Source organism: Rattus norvegicus, chromosome 1 (genome assembly GCF_036323735.1).
Source record: "Rattus norvegicus strain BN/NHsdMcwi chromosome 1, GRCr8, whole genome shotgun sequence".
Taxonomy (NCBI): Eukaryota; Metazoa; Chordata; class Mammalia; order Rodentia; family Muridae; genus Rattus; species Rattus norvegicus.
The window spans coordinates 83314801-83335006 of record NC_086019.1 but is presented as its reverse complement, the minus strand read 5'-3'; the positions used below and the strand labels follow the sequence as shown (position 1 = coordinate 83335006).

Sequence of the window (20206 nt, the reverse complement as noted above, 5' to 3'; positions counted from 1 at the left end):
AGAGAAGATTATGATTGACACAAAAGATAGTAAAAACCAAAAAAGAAGAGAGAGGAAGGCAGATACAGATGGGGGGTGGAGAATACTGTAGGTATCTTATCCACTTTGACATTTTTAAATAACATCTGTTACACTAAGACCCACAGTCTGGAAGAAATCTAATAGTATCATTGGAAACATCCAATTTCTTTTCTCTTTTTATGCCAATGTCACAGTCCAGGCTGTTTGTCCCTCTGATTTCTAAGAATAGAACAATGTTCAACCCCGTCCAGTCAAACTATAAAAATGAGAAGACATTCACTGGAGAAAGAACTCCTTTGGGAATGACTCCCCAGTTCTATCCTCACTCTCCTATGAGGAATGTACCCATGAGGCATTCAATCCAGTGGTCGCAGACATTTGGATCATAATAGCTATCTGATTTGAATTAAGCTCATCAGGTACTAGCTGGCTGGAGGGTCTGAGGTGAACACAATTGTACTCTGGGGCTGGGGAAAACATTTCCCACTAAGAACCTGGGGATTAGAACTAAATTGAGAATTCACAACAGAGAAATCTCAAATGGCTGAGAAGCACCTAAAGAATTGTTCAAAGTCCTTAGAGATCAGAGAAATACAACTCAAAATGAACCTCAGAGTACTCCTTACAGCAGTCAAAACTGCAGGTGATAACACATGTTGGCAAGGATGTGGAGAAAGAGGAACACAACTCCATTGCTGGTGGGACTGCAAACTGGTACAACTACTCTAGAAATCAATTTGGAGGTTCCTCAGAAAATTGGAAATATACCTACCTAAAGACCCAGAAATAGCACTCTTGGGAATATACCCAAAAGATGCCCCACCATGCCACAGGGGCACATGTTCCATGACTTTTATAGGGGCCTTATTTGTGATAGCCAGAAGCTGGAAACAACCCAGATGTCCCTTGAGAAAAGAATGGATACAGAAAATGTGGTTCATTTACACAATGGAATACTACTCAGCTATTAAGAACCAGGGCATCCTGAGTTTTTCAGGTAAATGCATGGAACTAGAAAATACCATCCTGAGTGAGGTAACTCAGAACCAAAAGGACATGTATGGTATAAAGGTCAATAAGCAGAAGGTCCCAAGTAAGGACACCTCAGTCCCACTTGAGACAGAGAAGAAAGCAATCACAAGGAGGGAAGGGCTAGGACAGGGAAAGGGAGTTGGAGAATAGGGAAACGTGATATGGTATTGGGTAGGGAGAAAGGAATGAAGACCTGAGGGCCAGCACAAAGAATGGAAACAGGCGACCTCGGAATGAAGGAGGTTGGGAGGACACTCTAAAATATACCAGCAACCTAGAAAATGGGAGAATCTCAGGTCTCAAAAGGGGAACCTTAGGTGAAATGCCCTACAGTGGGGAGAGCAAACTTATTGGACCCATCTCCGGCAGAAAGAGTGAGCATCAAGTGAGGGATGTGGCTGCTATTCCACAGTGAAAGCTCTGACCCATAATTGTACCTGTGTGAAAAAAAATGCAGAGATGGAAATGGAGAAGACCCTGAGGAAAAGAAGGTCCAGTGACAGGTGCAAAGTTGGTTCCAGCTCAAATGGAGGCCCTAAGACCCGACATGATTACTGAAGCTATGTGGCATTCACACAAAGAGACCTATAATGACTTCCCTCCAAAAGACTCCACAAGCAGCTGAAAAAATCAGATACAGATATGTGCACCTAACTAATGAACAGAAGCTTCAAACCCTCTGGTCAAATAAGGGGAAAGCTGGAGCAGGCTGAGTGGAAGGATGACTCTATAAGAGGGCCAGCAGTCTCAAATAACCTGGACCCCTGAGATCACACAGACACTGTTTCATCAACAAGGCAGCCTTCACCAGCTGAGATGAGGCCTCCAACACATATACAGCAGAGGACTCCCAGGTCTGGGTTGAGTCAAAGAAGATGCACCTAACCTTCTAGAGACTGGAGGCCCAGGAACTTTAGAGGTTTGATGTGGTGGAGTGCAAGAGGGACACCCTTGTGGAGATATGGACTGGGGAAATGTGGAACTATCCAGGGTAGATCAGGAGGACTACAATACCTGGAGTGTAAAAATAAATAAATAAATAAATAAATAAATAAATAAATAAATAAATAAATAAATAAATAATAAAAGAACATGGAGATGCACAAAACTCCATTTTTTCTATAGTAAAGAATAAAATATCAATATGAAAAGGGAGAAAAGTAAATTCAAAATAAGAAATGACTAATGACAGAGATGGAGAAACAGGTTCCTCAGAACCTCTTGTCTTTGAATGTTCCTAGATGTAGCCAATAATTTCTACTTATTTTACTGCACAAAGGAGTCAGAGCCTGATTTTTCTACTTACAACCAATTAGCCCTGAGATATTTTTAGTCTGGAGGAAAAAGATCTAAGTGCACAGATTTGGATGATGTGAAAGAGAAGGATGGTCAAGTTGTTGACGATGCCCCATTTTCTGGTAGGAATGACTTACCTCTCTGGTTTGCCTTGAAACAACCAAATAGGCCCAAAAGTCAGTCAGGGAATAATTCTCCCTCCTTGATGCCTGGATGGCTTTGTCCAGGCTCTCATCAAAGTGCCACTCATTCTTCTCATACCGATGTTTCAGCTCCTCTTCTATCCCTTGCATATTTCCATTCTTGGTATAGAATGAAGACAGTGCCCTGGGAAGAAAGAGAAGTGAAAAGTTCAAAATCAGAATTATGACCCATGAAGTTAGAGAGGAGAAGAGGCAGGATGATATTGATTATGACAATTTCCCTGGTGACAAACAGGGTAAGGATGATTAACAATCATAAAGGAAGTTAGGGATGGTAAACAAGGGCTAGAGTACATGGACAGCTCAGACAGCCTACATGTGATACTTCTTCTTAATACATAGGCCAATGAGAACAAGATGGAGAAATATGATGTTAGAATCTAGGAGACTGCTGTTCTTCCCATGTCACAGACCCAATCAGGCACCTACTAAGAGCATAGTCTCTTAAAATCTAGTTGGCATATTGCCAAGTTCCAGAATATCTCACCTGGAGAAGGGGGTTTACATTGAAGACACACATCCTGCTCCCTAACTGCATCCATAATTGGGAGTCAAACGAGCTGCACCCTGCCTCATGGTGAAACCTTCTTCTGGGACCTCCAAGAACCCTGATTCTGGCACGTAAGTTCTGACTTACGCTTCATGAGTTCCCTTTTATCAAGTCTTGATCTTAGAGCCTTAACTACTGGGATTCTCTTTGTAAAAATTCCCCCAACCCGCCCCCTCACCAATGAGTTTGGGGCTTTTTCACACTTTTTCTTCTATTTTGATTCAGTATATCTGGTTTTATGTTGAGGTCCTTGACCTACTTGGACTTGAGCTTTGTGCAAGGTGACAAAAATTGGTATATTTTCATTTTCCTACATACAGACTGCCAATTAGACTGGCAACATTTATTGAAGATGCTTTCTTTTCACCATTGTATATTTTTGGCTAGCAGCATTCAGATGAAGATGTAGAACTCTCACTCCTCCTACACCATGCCTGCCTGGATGCTGCCATGCTTCCACCTTGACAACGATAGACTGAAACTCTCAACCTGTAGGCCAGCCCTTATTAAATGTTGTTTTCATGAGACTTGCCTTGTTCATGGTGTTTGTTCACAGCAGTAAAACTCTAATGAAGACACAAATCTCACTTGTTTGGTTAGAGTTACCCCCAAGACATTTTATATTACTTGTGACTATCGTGAAGGGTGTTGTTTCCCTGTTTTCTATCTCACCCTGTTTATCATTTGTGTAAAGGAAGGCCACTAATTTGTTTGAGTTAATTTTATATCCAGACACTGTGCTGAAGTTGTGTATCAGCCGTAGAAGTTCTCTGGTAGAATTTTTGGAGTCATTTATGTATACTGACATATCATCTACAAAGAGTAATACCTTTACTTCTTTGCCAATTTGTATCACCTTGATCTCCATTTGTTGTATTGCTCTATCTAGAACTTCAAGTACTATATTGAATAGATATGGGGAGAGCAGGCACCCTTTTCTTGTCCCTAATTTAATGCTTCAAGTATCTCTCCATTTAATTTGATATTGATTATTGGTTTTCATATTTTTATATTTGTTTAGGGATGGGCCTTGCATTTCTGACCTCTCCAATACTTTTAACATGAAGGGGTGTTGTATTTTGTCAAAGGCTTTTTCAGCATCTAATGAGATGATCCTGTGATTTTTTTCTTTGACTTTGTTTAAATGGTTAATTACATTAATAGATTTTTGTATATTGAACCAACCTTGCATCCCAGGGATGAAGCCTCCTTGTTCGTTGGTGACTAATGGTTTTGATGTTTTCTTGGATTCAGTTTGCTAGAATTTTTTGAGTAGTTTGCACCAACATTCATAAGCTAAATTAGTCTGAAGTTCTTTTTCTTTGTTGGGTCTTTGTGTGATATCAGAGTAATTGTAACTTCAGAGAATGAATTAAGTAGTATTCTTCCATGTTGCCTGTCTCATTCCTGAGTCCTGAACTCTGCTGACATCTCTGTGTCAATAGCATTTGAACTGGGTCCTCAATCTGTGGCACTGTTTGAGAAGGTTTTGGAACCTTCAGTCAGTAGATTCTTGCTGTAAAATGCATCACTGAGGATGAGCTTTGAGGCTTCATACCTTTACTCCAATTCTCTCTGCTTTCTCTTGGGGTTGAAGATGTGATCTCTCATCTTCCTGCTCTAGCTGCCTTCTACTATGCCACACACACTGCTACAGACTTTCCCTTTGAAGCTAGAAACCCAAATAAACCCTTCTTTCTGTGAGTCATTTTGGGCATAGTACTTTATCACAGCAACAGAGAAGTAACACATATAGTATTGTATGATGAGTTTCTAAGGCAACAATCCACCTCAGTGTTCCCTTAAATCCCACACCTGGGACCTGACAGCCAGGCAAATAGATTTTTTTCAAATGAACATCTGTCAAATTTGTGACAATTACACCATTTTTCTAGCTTGGTTTCTACTGCTGTAATAAAATGCTAACAAAAACCAACTTTCAGGCAAAAGGTTCTTTTGGCTTACAGGCCACATTATAAATCATTGCTGAGGGAAGATAAAGCAGGAACTCTGGCAGGGAAGAGTTTATAAAGAGTTCATGGAAGAGTGTTTGAACTCCATGGCTTGCTCAACCTGCTTTCTTATATAAACCAGGACTAAAGTCCAGGGGTGACACTGTCTGCAGTAGGCTGGGTCCTCACACATTCAACATTAACCAAGAAAATACCATCATAGACTTGTCTACATGCCAATCTGATACCCAAATGCTCAGGTGAGGGGCCCTCTTTCCAGGTGACTATGATTTGTATTGAGTTGACAAAACACAACCAGAACAATCATCTTCATAATTAGCCATCAAATGGAACAAGAGGATCATTCTTAGTTTAAAGAAGCAGGAAGAAGCTAAGTTCATCATCACGATCAGATAGGTATCTAAAAGAAACTGTATTTATTTTCAAATAACCTACCATCTTTACACTGTTAATTTTCTTTAGTGAATTATCTTTCTAGCCCTTGTGATATTAATCTTCATTGTCAGTTTGACATGATTTAGAATCATCCAGGAGACACATCTCTGGGTGGCCTGAAATGGCATTTTGGAGAAGTAGGAAGATGTACCAAACAGTGGTTTTCAACATTCCTAATGCTGTGACACAGTTGTACAGTTCTTCATGTTGTGTTGACCCCCAACAATAAAATCATTTTTATTAGTTCATAACTGCAATTTTGCTAGTTATTAATCATAATGTAAATATTTTGGAGTTTTACAAAGGTATGACAAGCTGCAGATTGAGAACTCATGACCTAGATGTGGAAGGCAACGATCTATAGGCCTGTGTCTTGGACTGAATAAAAAGGATAAAGTGAACAGATTGCCATAATTCATCTCTCCATGCTTCTTTCATTCTTTTCAGCTTTCTTTCTATTTTTAATGACAAGTATACATATATCTGTGTGTTGGTATTTGTGCACATGAGTATAGGTGCCTCCAGAGACGAGAATACTGTCAGACCCCCTGAAGAGTTATAGGTCACTGTGAAACCACCTGACATGGGTGCTAGAAACTGAACTCAGACCTTCTGGAAACAAGTTAAGTTCCATCTCTCTAGACCCCCTCTCTGTGTAAGAAATGAAGTTACACTGTGACAAGCTGTCTCAAGCTTTGCTGCCATGTTTTCCTTACTATAGTAGACCATATGTCTGCAAATTAAACAAACCAAAAAACCCTTTCCTTCCTTGAGTTACTTTGGTTGAGTACTTTCCATAGAAAGGAGAGAAAATAATTGAGTACAACAGGAATGTGTCTGAAGGAACTGCCTCACCATTAAGTACTACGTTCCTTCTGTTACCTCCATGTATCATTCATTCTCCACACATTTAGTTCAAAACCTTGTATAACTGTATCTGTTACTGAAAATGTCCAAGATTAACAATGTCTGCCCTGGGCTCAGAATAAAGCTAAAATGCATGAGCCCTTTAGAATAAGAAATTCCTACACAGGTTTAACACAATAGTCTCTCATAAAGACTAAAATATCAAAGGTGTTGTATTCCATAAACCTAAAATATAAACAACTGCTGTTGAACCTGTAAAACCCTAGAAATGCTGAAGCAGCAGAGTGAGAAGCAGAAGGAGATAAATGTAACAATAGAGATACTGATATGAAAAAATTACATTATATGCTGTTATGGAAATATAACAAACCCCTTTTTGTTATACAATTGACACACTATCTGAAAAGGAACTTTGGGTCTGGGAAAAGGCTGAATAAATAAAACTGCTTGCTATGCAAGCATGGGACCCGAGTTTGAATCATGAATGCTCATACAAAAAGTTTGCATGTATAACATGCCTCTACCTGTAGCAATGGAGAGCAGAAACAGGTGGATCCTACTCCCAGTCTGGCCAAAACTGTCTGCTTGAGACTCGTGAAGAGGCCATGTTTCACAGCAATAAGAACAGATATGAACAGAGGAAGACACTTGGTACCTACCTTGTTCTAACCTCAACACATCTCCATAGGAGCGTGCACAGCTCACAGAACCCAACAGCCCAGACAAATCTCTGGGTGTCTATGACAGTGTTCACAGAGACATTTAAAAGGGATGAGAAGACACCCTTTGAATGCTATCATACCACTTCTCAGACTGGACCCAGATTGAACAGATAGAAGCTGAACTGAAAATCAGCACACTTCCCTCTGTTTTACATAGGGCCCTCCCTGCCATGACAATGTTCTCAAGCTGAAAACCAATGTAAACCTTTCATTCTTTCTTTAAGTTGCTTTTTTTCTGATATTTTGTTACGTTAAGAAGAAAGAAAATAAAACTGAGCAGTACCGTTCAAATCCTATACTGAAATATCATACCATGGAGCATAAAATAAGCAATTATATTTGTCTATTTAAGAAAAGGGAAAGTCAAGGGCAGCATGTATTTGGTGTCTTGAGGATACACCATCTTATGCTGATAGTAGAAACCATTATTCCCTCTCCTATCCAAACACAACACTTACCAAGTGGATCCAGAAACCCCTGCGAGGTATGTGACAGCATCCAACAGGCCAAGTTCTTTCATAGCACTCAGCACCCCAAGACAAGCGATATGGGCTCGAAGCCCCCCACCAGAGCCCAGGACAGCAATGACTGGAGCCTGGGCATTAAAGGAAGGACAATTAGTAGATAATGTAAGGAACAAGAGAATACCTAACGTCCTGCTTTGATGGAATGAAATCTGGCTGCTCTTGTATGGTTAGTCTGTTACTATTTACCCGCAATTCCCTGCTCATCCTGGAGGGGTTGAACTACAAAACCTAGGGACAGCACAGACAATCCCACCAGCCTGACCTTTCACTTCTACTCACCTGGTCTGCTTGGATGTTCAGCTTTTTTAGACCCTCCAACACCTTGAAACTGCGTTTGTGCACAGCACGCCTTTCTTCTTCCTGGAGTCCAGTGGCAAAGTAAACCCCAGAGCTTCCAGAGAAAAGGGGAAAACAGGAAATTTCAGAAATTTGTCAGTGAGAACAAAAGCATAGAAATCAACTTGAGTGGTGCCTTCCAAAGAGCAGGATTCTTAGGAGCAAAGGTGGTCAAGGGCTCTGCATCTAAGATGTGTATCAGATATTAATAACATAAAATAAAGAGCAGCCACGGTGGCTTTTAAGGTAAAGGTGTCTGTCAGTCACTCTGACGACCTAAACACATAGTAAAGGGAGAGAACTGAGTTGCCCTAGATGTCCTCTGACCTAAACATGCACTGAGACACTGTGTGCAAGCATGTGGCAAGCATGTGGCCAAGCATGCACTCACCCACATACACACAGAAAACAGATGATAGATTGATGTTTAAATAAATAAGTTTGAGACACCGCCGGAACCTGAAGGAACAGACTGGATAAACAGTTCTCTGCACCCAAATCCCGTGGGAGGGAGAGCTAAACCTTCAGAGAGGCAGACACGCCTGGGAAACCAGAAGAGACTGCACTCTGCACACATTACTGATTCCAAAGGAAAACACCAAACGCCATCTGGAACCCTGGTGCACTGAAGCTCCCGGAAATGGCGGCGCAGATCTTCCTGGTTGCTGCCGCCGCAGAGAGCTCCTGGGCAGCACCCCGCGAGCAAACTTGAGCCTTGGGACCACAGGTAAGACCAACTTTTCTGCTGCAAGTGACCTGCCTGGTGAACTCAAGACACAGGCCCACAGGAACAGCTGAAGACCTGTAGAGAGGAAAAACTACACGCCCAAAAGCAGAACACTCTGTCCCCATAACAGGCTGAAAGAAAACAGGAAAACAGGTCTACAGCACTCCTGACACACAGGCTTATAGGACAGTCTAGCCACTGTCAGAAATAGCAGAACAAAGTAACACTAGAGATAATCTGATGGCGAGAGGCAAGCGCAAGAACCCAAGCAACAAAAACCAAGACTACATGGCACCATCAGAGCCCAATTCTCCCATCAAAACAAACATGGAATATCCAAACACACCAGAAAAACAAGATCTAGTTTCAAAATCATATTTGATCATGATGCTGGAGGACTTCAAGAAAGACGTGAAGAACTCCCTTAGAGAACAAGTAGAAGCCTACAGAGAGGAATCGCAAAAATGCCTGAAAGAATTCCAGGAAATCATAAATAAACAAGTAGAAGCCCATAGAGAGGAGTCACAAAAATCCCTGAAAGAATTCCAGGAAAACACAATCAAACAGTTGAAGGAATTAAAAATGGAAATAGAAGCAATCAAGAAAGAACACATGGAAACAACCCTGGATATAGAAAACCAAAAGAAGAGACAAGGAGCTGTACATACGAGCTTCACCAACAGAATACAAGAGATGGAAGAGAGAATCTCAGGAGGAGAAGATTCCATAGGAATCATTGACTCAACTGTCAAAGATGATGTAAAGCAGAAAAAGCTACTGGTCCAAAACATACAGGAAATCCAGGACTCAATGAGAAGATCAAACCTAAGGATAATAGGTATAGAAGAGAGTGAAGATTCCCAGCTCAAAGGACCAGTAAATATCTTCAACAAAATCATAGAAGAAAACTTCCCTAACCTAAAAAAAGACATACCCATAGGCATACAAGAAGCCTACAGAACTCCAAATAGATTGGACCAGAAAAGAAACACCTCCCGTCACATAATAGTCAAAACACCAAACGCACAAAATAAAGACAGAATATTAAAAGCAGTAAGGGAAAAAGGTCAAGTAACATATAAAGGCAGACCAATCAGAATTACACCACACTTTTCGCCAGAAACTAGGAAAGCCAGAAGATCCTGCATAGATGTCATACAGACCCTAAGAGAACACAAATGCCAGCCCAGGTTACTGTATCCTGCAAAACTCTCAATTAACATAGATGAAGAAACCAAGATATTCCATGACAAAACCAAATTTACACAATATCTTTCTACAAATCCAGCACTACAAAGGATAATAAATGGTAAAGCCCAATATAAGGAGGCAAGCTATACCCTAGAAGAAACAAGAAACTAATCATCTTGGCAACAAAACAAAGAGAATAAAAGCACACAAACATAACCTCACATCCAAATATGAATTTGGCAGGAAGCAATAATCACTATTCCTTAATATCTCTCAACATCAATGGCCTCAACTCCCCAATAAAAAGACATAGATTAACAAACTGGATACGCACTGAGGACCCTGCATTCCGGGAACACAACTCAGAGACAAAGACAGACACTACCTCAGAGCGAAAGGCTGGAAAACAACTTTCCAAGCAAATGGTCAGAAGAAGCAAGCTGGAGTAGCCATTCTAATATCAAATAAAATCAATTTTCAACTAAAAGTCATCAAAAAAGATAAGGAAGGACACTTCATATTCAACAAAGGGAAAATCCACCAAGATGAACTCTCAATCCTAAATATCTATGCCCCAAATACAAGGGCACCTACATACGTAAAAGAAACCTTACTAAAGCTCAAAACACACATTGCACCTCACACAATAATAGTAGGACACTTCAACACCCCACTCTCATCAATGAACAGATCATGGAAACAGAAATTAAACAGAGACGTAGACAGACTAAGAGAAGGCATGAGCCAAATGGACTTAACAGATATTTATAGAACATTCTATCCTAAAGCAAAAGGATATACCTTCTTCTCAGCTCCTCATGGTACTTTCTCCAAAATTGACCATATAATTGGTCAAAAAACAGGCCTCAACAGGTACAGAAAGATAGAAATAATCCCATGCGTGCTATCATACCACCACGCCCTAAAGCTGGTCTTCAATAACAATAAGGGAAGAATGCCCACATATATGTGGAAATTGAACAATGCTCTATTCAATGATAACCTGTTCAAGGAAGAAATAAAGAAAGAAATTAAAAACTTTTTAGAATTTAATAAAAATGAAGGTACAACATACCCAAACTTATGGGACGCAATGAAAGCTGTGCTAAGAAGAAAACTCATAGCGCTGAGTGCCTGCAGAAAGAAACAGGAAAGAGCATATGTCAGCAGCTTGACAGCACACCTAAAAGCTCTAGAGCAAAAAGAAGCAAATACACGCAGGAGGAGTAGAAGGCAGGAAATAATCAAACTCAGAGCTGAAATCAACCAAGTAGAAACAAAAAGGACCATAGAAAGAATCAACAGAACCAAGAATTGGTTCTTTGAGAAAATCAACAAGATAGATAAACCCTTAGCTAGACTAACAAGAGGACACAGAGCGTGTGTCCAAATTAACAAAATCAGAAATGAAAAGGGAGACATAACGACAGATTCAGAGGAAATTCAAAAAATCATCACATCTTACTATAAAAGACTATATTCAACAAAACTTGAAAATCTGCAGGAAATGGACAATTTCCTAGACAGATACCAGGTACCAAAGTTAAATCAGGAACAGATAAACCAGTTAAACAACCCCATAACTCCTAAGGAAATAGAAGCAGTCATTAAAGGTCTCCAACCAAAAAGAGCCCAGGTCCAGACGGGTTTAGTGCAGAATTCTATCACACCTTCATAGAAGACCTCATACCAATATTATCCAAACTATTCCACAAGATGGAAACAGATGGAGCACTACCTAATTCCTTCTATGAAGCCACAAATACTCTTATACCTAAACCACACAAAGACCCAACAAAGAAAGAGAACTTCAGACCAATTTCCCTTAGGGATATCGACGCAAAAATACTCAATAAAATTCTGGCAAACCGAATCCAAGAGCACATCAAAACAATCATCCACCATGATCAAGTAGGCTTCATCCCAGGCATGCAGGGATGGTTTAATATATGGAAAACCATCAACGTGATCTATTATATAAACAAACTGAGAGAACAAAACCACATGATCATTTCATTAGATGCTGAGAAAACATTTGACAAAATTCAACACTCCTTCATGATAAAAGTCCTGGAAAGAATAGGAATTCAAGGCCCGTACCTAAACATAGTAAAAGCCATATACAGCAAACCAGTTGCTAACATTAAACTAGATGGAGAGAAACTTGAAGCAATCCCACTAAAATCAGGGACTAGACAAGGCTGCCCACTCTCTCCCTACTTATTCAATATAGTTCTTGAAGTTCTAGCCAGAGCTATCAGACAACAAAAGGAGGTCAAGGGGATACAGATCGGAAAAGAAGAAGTCAAAATATCACTATTTGCAGATGATAACATAGTATATTTAAGTGATCCCAAAAGCTCCACCAGAGAACTACTAAAGCTGATAAACAACTTCAGCAAAGTGGCTGGGTATAAAATTAACTCAAATAAATCAGTAGCCTTCCTCTACACAAAAGAGAAAGAAGCCGAGAAAGAAATTAGGGAAACGACACCCTTCATAATAGACCCAAATAATATAAAGTACCTCGGGGTGACTTTAACCAAGCAAGTAAAAGATCTGTACAATAAGAACTTCAAGACACTGAAGAAAGAAATTGCAGAAGACCTTAGAAGATGGAAAGATCTCCCATGCTCATGGATTGGCAAGATCAATATAGTAAAAATGGCCATTTTACCAAAAGCAATCTACAGATTCAATGCAATCCCCATCAAAATACCAATCCAATTCTTCAAAGAGTTAGACAGAACAATTTGCAAATTCATCTGGAATAACAAAAAACCCAGAATAGCTAAAACTGTCCTCAACAATAAAAGGACTTCAGGGGGAAACACTATCCCTGAACTCAAGCAGTATTACTGAGCAATAGTGATAAAAACTGCATAGTATTGGTACAGAGACAGACAGATAGACCAATGGAATAGAATTGAAGACCCAGAAATGAACCCACACACCTATGGTCACTTGATTTTTGACAAAGTAGCCAAAACCATCCAATGGAAAAAAGATAGCATTTTCAGCAAGTGGTGCTGGTTCAACTGGAGGTCAATATGTAGAAGAATGCAGATCGATCCATGCTTATCACCCTGTACAAAGCTTAAGTCCAAGTGGATCAAGGACCTCCACATCAAACCAGACACACTCAAACTAATAGAAGAAAAACTAGGGAAGCGTCTGGAACACATGGGCACTGGAAAAAAATTCCTGAACAAAACACCAATGGCTTATGCTCTAAGATCAAGAATCAACAAATGGGATTGCATAAAACTGCAAAGCTTTTGTAAGGCAAAGGACACTGTGGCTAGGACAAAACGGCAACCAACAGATTGGGAAAAGATCTTTACCAATCCTACAACAGATAGAGGCCTTATATCCAAAATATACAAAGAACTCAAGAAGTTAGACCGCAGGGAAACAAATAACCCTATTAAAAAATGGGGTTAAGAGCTAAACAAAGAATTCACAGCTGAGGAATGCTGAATGGCTGAGAAACACCTAAAGAAATGTTCAACATCTTTAGTCATAAGGGAAATGCAAATCAAAACAACCCTGAGATTTCACCTCACACCAGTGAGAATGGCTAAGATCAAAAACTCAGGTGACAGCAGATGCTGGCGAGGATGTGGAGAAAGAGGAACACGCCTCCATTGTTGGTGGGATTGCAGACTGGTAAAACCATTCTGGAAATCAGTCTGGAGGTTCCTCAGAAAATTGGACATTGAACTGCCTGATGATCCAGCTATACCTCTCTTGGGCATATACCCAAAAGATGCCTCAACATATAAAAAAGACACGTGCTCCACTATGTTCATCGCAGCCTTATTTATAATAGCCAGAAAATGGAAAGAACCCAGATGCCCTTCAACAGAGGAATGGATACAGAAAATGTGGTACATCTACACAATGGAATATTACTCAGCTATCAAAAACAACGAGTTTATGAAATTCGTAGGCAAATGGTTGGAACTGGAAAATATCATCCTGAGTGAGCTAACCCAATCACAGAAAGACATACATGGTATGCACTCATTGATAAGTGGCTATTAGCCCAAATGCTTGAATTACCCTAGATCCCTAGAACAAACGAAACTCAAGACGGATGATCAAAATGTGAATGCTTCACTCCTTCTTTAAATGAGGAAAAAGAATACCCTTGGCAGGGAAGGGAGAGGCAAAGATTAAAACAGAGACTGAAGGAACACCCATTCAGAGCCTGCCCCACATGTGGCCCATACATATACAGCCACCCAATTAGACAAGATGGATGAAGCAAAGAAGTGCAGACCGACAGGAGACGGATGTAGATCGCTCCTGAAAGACACAGCCAGAATACAGCAAATACAGAGGCGAATATCAGCAGCAAACCACTGAACTGAGAATAGGACCCCTGTTGAAGGAATCAGAGAAAGAACTGGATGAGCTTGAAGGGGCTCGAGACCCCAAAAGTACAACAATGCCAAGCCACCAGAGCTTCCAGGGACTAAGCCACTACCTAAAGACTATACATGGACTGACCCTGGACTCTGACCCCATATGTAGCAATGAATATCCTAGTAAGAGCACCAGTGGAAGGGGAAGCCCTGGGTCCTGCTAAGACTGAACCCCCAGTGAACTAGACTATGGGGGGAGGGCGGCAATGGGGGGAGGGTTGGGAGGGGAACACCCATAAGGAAGGGGAGGGGGGAGGGGGATGTTTGCCCGGAAACCGGGAAAGGGAATAACATTCGAAATGTATATAAGAAATACTCAAGTTAATAAAAAAAAAAAAAGAAATTAGGGAAACGACACCCTTCATAATAGACCCAAATAATATAAAGTACCTCGGTGTGACTTTAACCAAGCAAGTAAAAGATCTGTACAATAAGAACTTCAAGACTCTGAAGAAAGAAATTGAAGAAGACCTCAGAAGATGGAATGATATCCCATGCTCATGGATTGGCAGGATTGGCAGGATTAAAATAGTAAAAATGGCCATTTTACCAAAAGCGACCTACAGATTCAATGCAATCCCCATCAAAATAGCAATCCAATTCTTCAAAGAGTTAGAGAGAACAATTTAAATTCATCTGGAATAACAAAAAACCCAGGATAGCTAAAACTAATCTCAACAATAAAAGGCCTTCAGGGGGAATCACTATCCCTGAACTCAAGCAGTATTACAGAGCAATAGTGATAAAAACTGCATAGTATTGGTATAGAGACAGACAGATAGACCAATGGAACAGAATTGAAGACCCAGAAATGAACCCACACACCTATGGTCACTTGATTTTTGACAAAGGAGCCAAAACCATCCAATGGAAAAAAGATAGCATCTTCAGCAAATGGTGCTGGTTCAACTGGAGGTCAACATGTAGAAGAATGCAGATCGATCCATGCTTATCACCCTGTACAAAGCTTAAGTCCAAGTGGATCAAGGACCTCCACATCAAACCAGATACACTCAAACTAATAGAAGAAAAACTAGGGAAGCATCTGGAACACATGGGCACTGGAAAAAATTTCCTGAACAAAACACCAATGGCTTATGCTCTAAGATCAAGAATCGACAAATGGGATCTCATAAAACTGCAAAGCTTCTGTAAGGCAAAGGACACTGTGGTTAGGACAAAATGGCAACCAACAGATTGGGAAAAGATCTTCACCAATCCTACAACAGATAGAGGCCTTATATCCAAAATATACAAAGAACTCAAGAAGTTAGACCGCAGGGAGACAAATAACCCTATTAAAAAATGGGGTTCAGAGCTAAGCAAAGAATTCACAGCTGAGGAATGCCGAATGGCTGAGAAACACCTAAAGAAATGTTCAACATCTTTAGTCATAAGGGAAATGCAAATCAAAACAACCCTGAGATTTCACCTCACACCAGTGAGAATGGCTAAGATCAAAAACTCAGGTGACAGCAAATGCTGGCGAGGATGCGGAGAAAGAGAAACACTCCTCCATTGTTGGTGGGGTTGCAGACTAGTACAACCATTCTGGAAATCAGTCTGGAGTTTCCTCAGAAAATTGGACATTGAACTGCCTGAGGATCCAGCTATACCTCTCTTGGGCATATACCCAAAAGATGCCCCAACATATAAAAAAGACACGTGCTCCACTATGTTCATTGCAGCCTTATTTATAATAGCCAGAAGCTGGAAAGAACCCAGATGCCCTTCAACAGAGGAATGGATACAGAAAATGTGGTACATCTACACAATGGAATATTACTCAGCTATCAAAAACAATGACTTATGAAATTCGTAGGCAAATGGTTGGAACTGGAAAATATCATCCTGAGTGAGCTAACCCAATCACAGAAAGACATACATGGTATGCACTCATTGATAAGTGGCTATTAGCCCAAATGCTTGAATTACCCTACATGCCTAGAACAAATGAAACTCAAGACGGATGATCAAAATGTGAATGCTTCACTCCTTCTTTAAAAGGGAACAAGAATACCCTTGGCAGGGAAGAGAGAGGCAAAGATTAAAACAGAGACTGAAGGAACACCCATTCAGAGCCTGCCCCACATGTGGCCCATACATATACAGCCACCCAATTAGACAAGATGGATGAAGCAAAGAAGTTCAGACCGACAGGAGCCGGATGTAGATCGCTCCTGAAAGACACAGCCAGAATACAGCAAATACAGAGGCGAATGCCAGCAGCAAACCACTGAACTGAGAATAGGACCCCCGTTGAAGGAATCAGAGAAAGAACTGGAAGAGCTTGAAGGGGCTCGAGACCCCAAAAGTACAACAATGCCAAGCAACCAGAGCTTCCAGGGACTAAGCCACTACCTAAAGACTATACATGGACTGACCCTGGACTCTGACCTCATAGGTAGCAATGAATATCCTAGTGGATCACCAGTGGAAGGGGAAGCCCGGGGTCCTGCTAAGACTGAACCCCCAGTGAATTAGACTGTTGGGGGGAGGTCGGCAATGGGGGGAGGGTTGGGAGGGGAACACCCATAAGGAAGGGGAGGAGGGAGGAGTATGTTTGCCCCGAAACCGGGAAAGGGAATAACACTCGAAATGTATATAATAAATACTCAAGTTAATAAAAAAAATGGAAAAAAAGAAAAGATACACATAAAATAAATAAATACATAAGTTTAACTTGAGCTGGAGACACAAATGTCTCTGAAGGAGCTTCCTCGACTGTAATTAAATACTACATTTCTTCTATCTGTTACCTCCACCTTCCCTTCACTCCCCACACTGTTACTTCAAGAGCTTGTGTAGCTTTATCTGTAACTGACAGGGTACAAGACTGATTGAAGAGAGAAGAGGGAGAGTGAGGGAGAGGGAGAGAGGCTAAAGGAGAGAGAGAGAGAGGGAGAAAGAGAGAGAGAGAGAGAGAGAGAGAGAGAGAGAGAGAGAGAGAGAGAGAGAAAGCTTGCTGCTAATGGCCAGGAACTAGAAACAACCTAGAAGTCCCTAAACCAAAGAATGGATTTTTAAAAAAGTTGCACATTTATACAATGGAGTTTTAGTCAGCAGTTAAAACTAAAACTAAAACAAAAAATGCCATCATAAAATTTGGAGGTAAATTGATGGAACTAGAAAAATATGACCTAAGGTAACCCAGATCCAGAAAGACAGACATACTGTATACTCACTTATAAGTAAGTATTAGCTATTAAGAATAGTCAGACCCAGAAATGCTAAATAACAAGAAAGTCTGTAGGGGGTGACTCATGAATATCCCTGGAAGAGAATGCAACTGATGAACTGAAGGTGGGTAGAGATGTGACCAAAAGGGACCAGGTAAGGGACAGAAGGTTGAATGGAAGGGCATTTGAGGGGCAATTAGGTCCCCTAGTACAGGGAACACTTCCAGGAATCTATGAGAGTTATACTAGTGAGAGTTCCTAGTAATGGAGGATGAAGAACCTGAACCAGCCATCTCCTAGACCCAGGCAAGACTTATAGTGCTGAAACTGGAACACCACCCAGAAAAAGAAATTTGACCTACAACCCTGGCCTAGCCCAATCACAAGGTATGAGAGAGACCACAGCAGACACTGTCTGGATGGACAGGAACTGGAAGTTGGATAGTCCAGAGATCTATGGCAGAACTAAACAGGTCAGGCCAAACGGGGAGTGTCAATGAAATTATTACTAATATTCTACTCTAGTCATAGACTGGACACTAATCCAATTATATTTTAAAAGGCTTCATCTAGCAACTGATAGGAAAGGATGCAAAATCCCACAGCCAAACATTAAGCAGTGAGGAAAGAAAGGAAGGATTATAGGAGACAGATGGGTTAAGATAACACAAGAACATGGCCCACAGAACTAACAACTTAGGGTTCATAAGAGCTTAGAGAAAGTGAGGTGTCTGTCACACAGCCAACATGGGTCTGTGCCAGGGTCACTGAATATGAAATGGTTGTTTAACTTGGGATTTTTATGGGACTCTGAAGAGTGGGAGTAGGGTGTGTCTCTTATTCTTAAGACCTTTTTCGGGCTGGGGATTTAGCTCAGTGGTAGAGCGCTTACCTAGGAAGCGCAAGGCCCTGGGTTCGGTCCCCAGCTCTGAAAAAAAGAACCAAAAAAAAAAAAAAAAAAAAGACCTTTTTCCTTCTACTGAGTTGCGTCATCCAGTCTCGGTATGAGGATTTGTGCCTAGACTTATTGCATCTTGTTATTCGGTGTTCAATTGCTATCCCTGTGAAGTTTGGTGCTTTCTGAATGGAAACAGAGGACAAGTGGATCTGGGGAATTAGGGTTTGATTCCTGCAACCCACACGGTAGAAGAAAATCACTCTCATAAGTTATCCTTTGATTTAGACAAATGTGCCATGGCAGAAGCACACTACTCCTCACATACACAAAATAAATGTCAATAAAAAACATTAAAAGTTAATCATGCCCATGACTCACCGCTTATGTTGTGACTTAGGAGACTCTGCACAGCTCATCTTCCTGACTTCTACCACTTTCAGTGTTGCTTTCACCTGTGGTACAATCACGCACCGCTTTGTGGTGAGAGAGTGGGGTTCAGATGTCAATGTTGGCTCTAGCTGTGGTTTCTGTAGGAATGAACGTAGATAGATAAATAATCCTTATGGCATATTAATCCAACAGTCTAGAGTTACTTTGCAGTGAATAGCTGATAAATATCATAATGTCATGGATTGAATTCAAATAGCCATTTAAAAAATGGAAGTGTGGCACAGAAAAAAGGAAATATAAATTACATCCTTGTGGCAAGGTTGTTGAACACACACTGGAAGATTCTGTCTTTAAACTAGATGTTTCTGTCTTTTCACCATTGGCTCCTCAGCCCAGAGGACAGTGGTTCCATCCAATTGTGGCCATTGCTATGGCTGCTGGTAGGATGATGCTAAGCTTATCACTATCCTCCTCAAGGCTAGTCAACACGGTTTCTCCTCCTCCTACCAGACTCCCTGGTATATACTGGGGATGAAGTTCACTGTAACTCCATCCCAACTATTAAAGATCAGAGGCTGTAAGGTTGGCTGTGACTTATGATGTGTCACTGCCTTGCCCCATACTAAAAATTCCTTACTGCAGAAAGGCATTAGATGTTTCAAGTTCTTTGTAGATGTTGCTAGGAGATGGGCTAGGAGGCCCTGACACCTGGACCTGTCCAGTTTCCCCAAACACAATCATCTACCACTCTTCCCTCCTGTGGGAGTAACTGATGAAAACAGACAAATTGCACCAAATTTAGCTCTGGGGAAGGCAACTACCAACTGAGATTTGCCATTCTTGGTGACCATCAGCAGTGATATAATTCATGAATCCTACATAACAGTTGTTTTTAGTTTCAATGTGATAGGTTGCTTTTATTCTATTTATCAATTCTGCCATCCCTGTACTTGCTGAGTTTCTCTAGCAACTTAGCTGGTAGCTGTTGTCTCCAAAAGGACCCATTTGCCCCTGCTGACTGTCAGGGAGTCAGTTTACAGACAGCTTCAGTGACACAAACACATATAAAAGGAAAGATTGATAAGAAGATTGTGGTACTTACAGACCTTGATGATGCCCAGCAGGCCTCCTGTAGAGGAAAGATAGATAGGGAAAAATGGCAACCAGCAATATATCCTGAGGGACTAGATCATGGGTTGCTTCAAAGTGGCAGACAAATGTCTGGATGGTGCATTTAAAGGAAGCCCAGCCTACAGAGGAGAGGGGAAAGGTGCTATCTAGTTCTAATCTTTTTTGCAAGTTGGCACCCCATGGGTGTGGTAAAGAACTAACTGAAAAATCCGTAAAAAGGGAACTAACTAGAAATCTTTTTCCTGAAAGTAAACTGAAGTTCACATTAAAAATACATGGAAGGGTAAACACTCTTGTC

The 20206-nt window shown here is 40.9% G+C and overlaps 1 protein-coding gene across 1 annotated transcript in view; it reads right to left on the bottom strand.

Moving 5' to 3' along the window:
- Pla2g4c (phospholipase A2 group IVC) overlaps positions 1-19990 on the bottom strand; it is a 96326-nt gene extending 76336 nt beyond the window's left edge. The window contains exons 1-5 of the mRNA NM_001393690.1: positions 19884-19990; positions 18766-18914; positions 7906-8017; positions 7558-7694; positions 2487-2676 (exon numbers count right to left, since the gene is read on the bottom strand). Of these exons, the coding sequence (NP_001380619.1) occupies positions 2487-2676; positions 7558-7694; positions 7906-8017; positions 18766-18803 (477 nt within the window). The 5' untranslated portion in view covers positions 18804-18914; positions 19884-19990. The remainder of the gene's footprint in view (positions 1-2486; positions 2677-7557; positions 7695-7905; positions 8018-18765; positions 18915-19883) is intronic.
- Between the last annotated feature and the right edge of the window lie 216 nt (positions 19991-20206).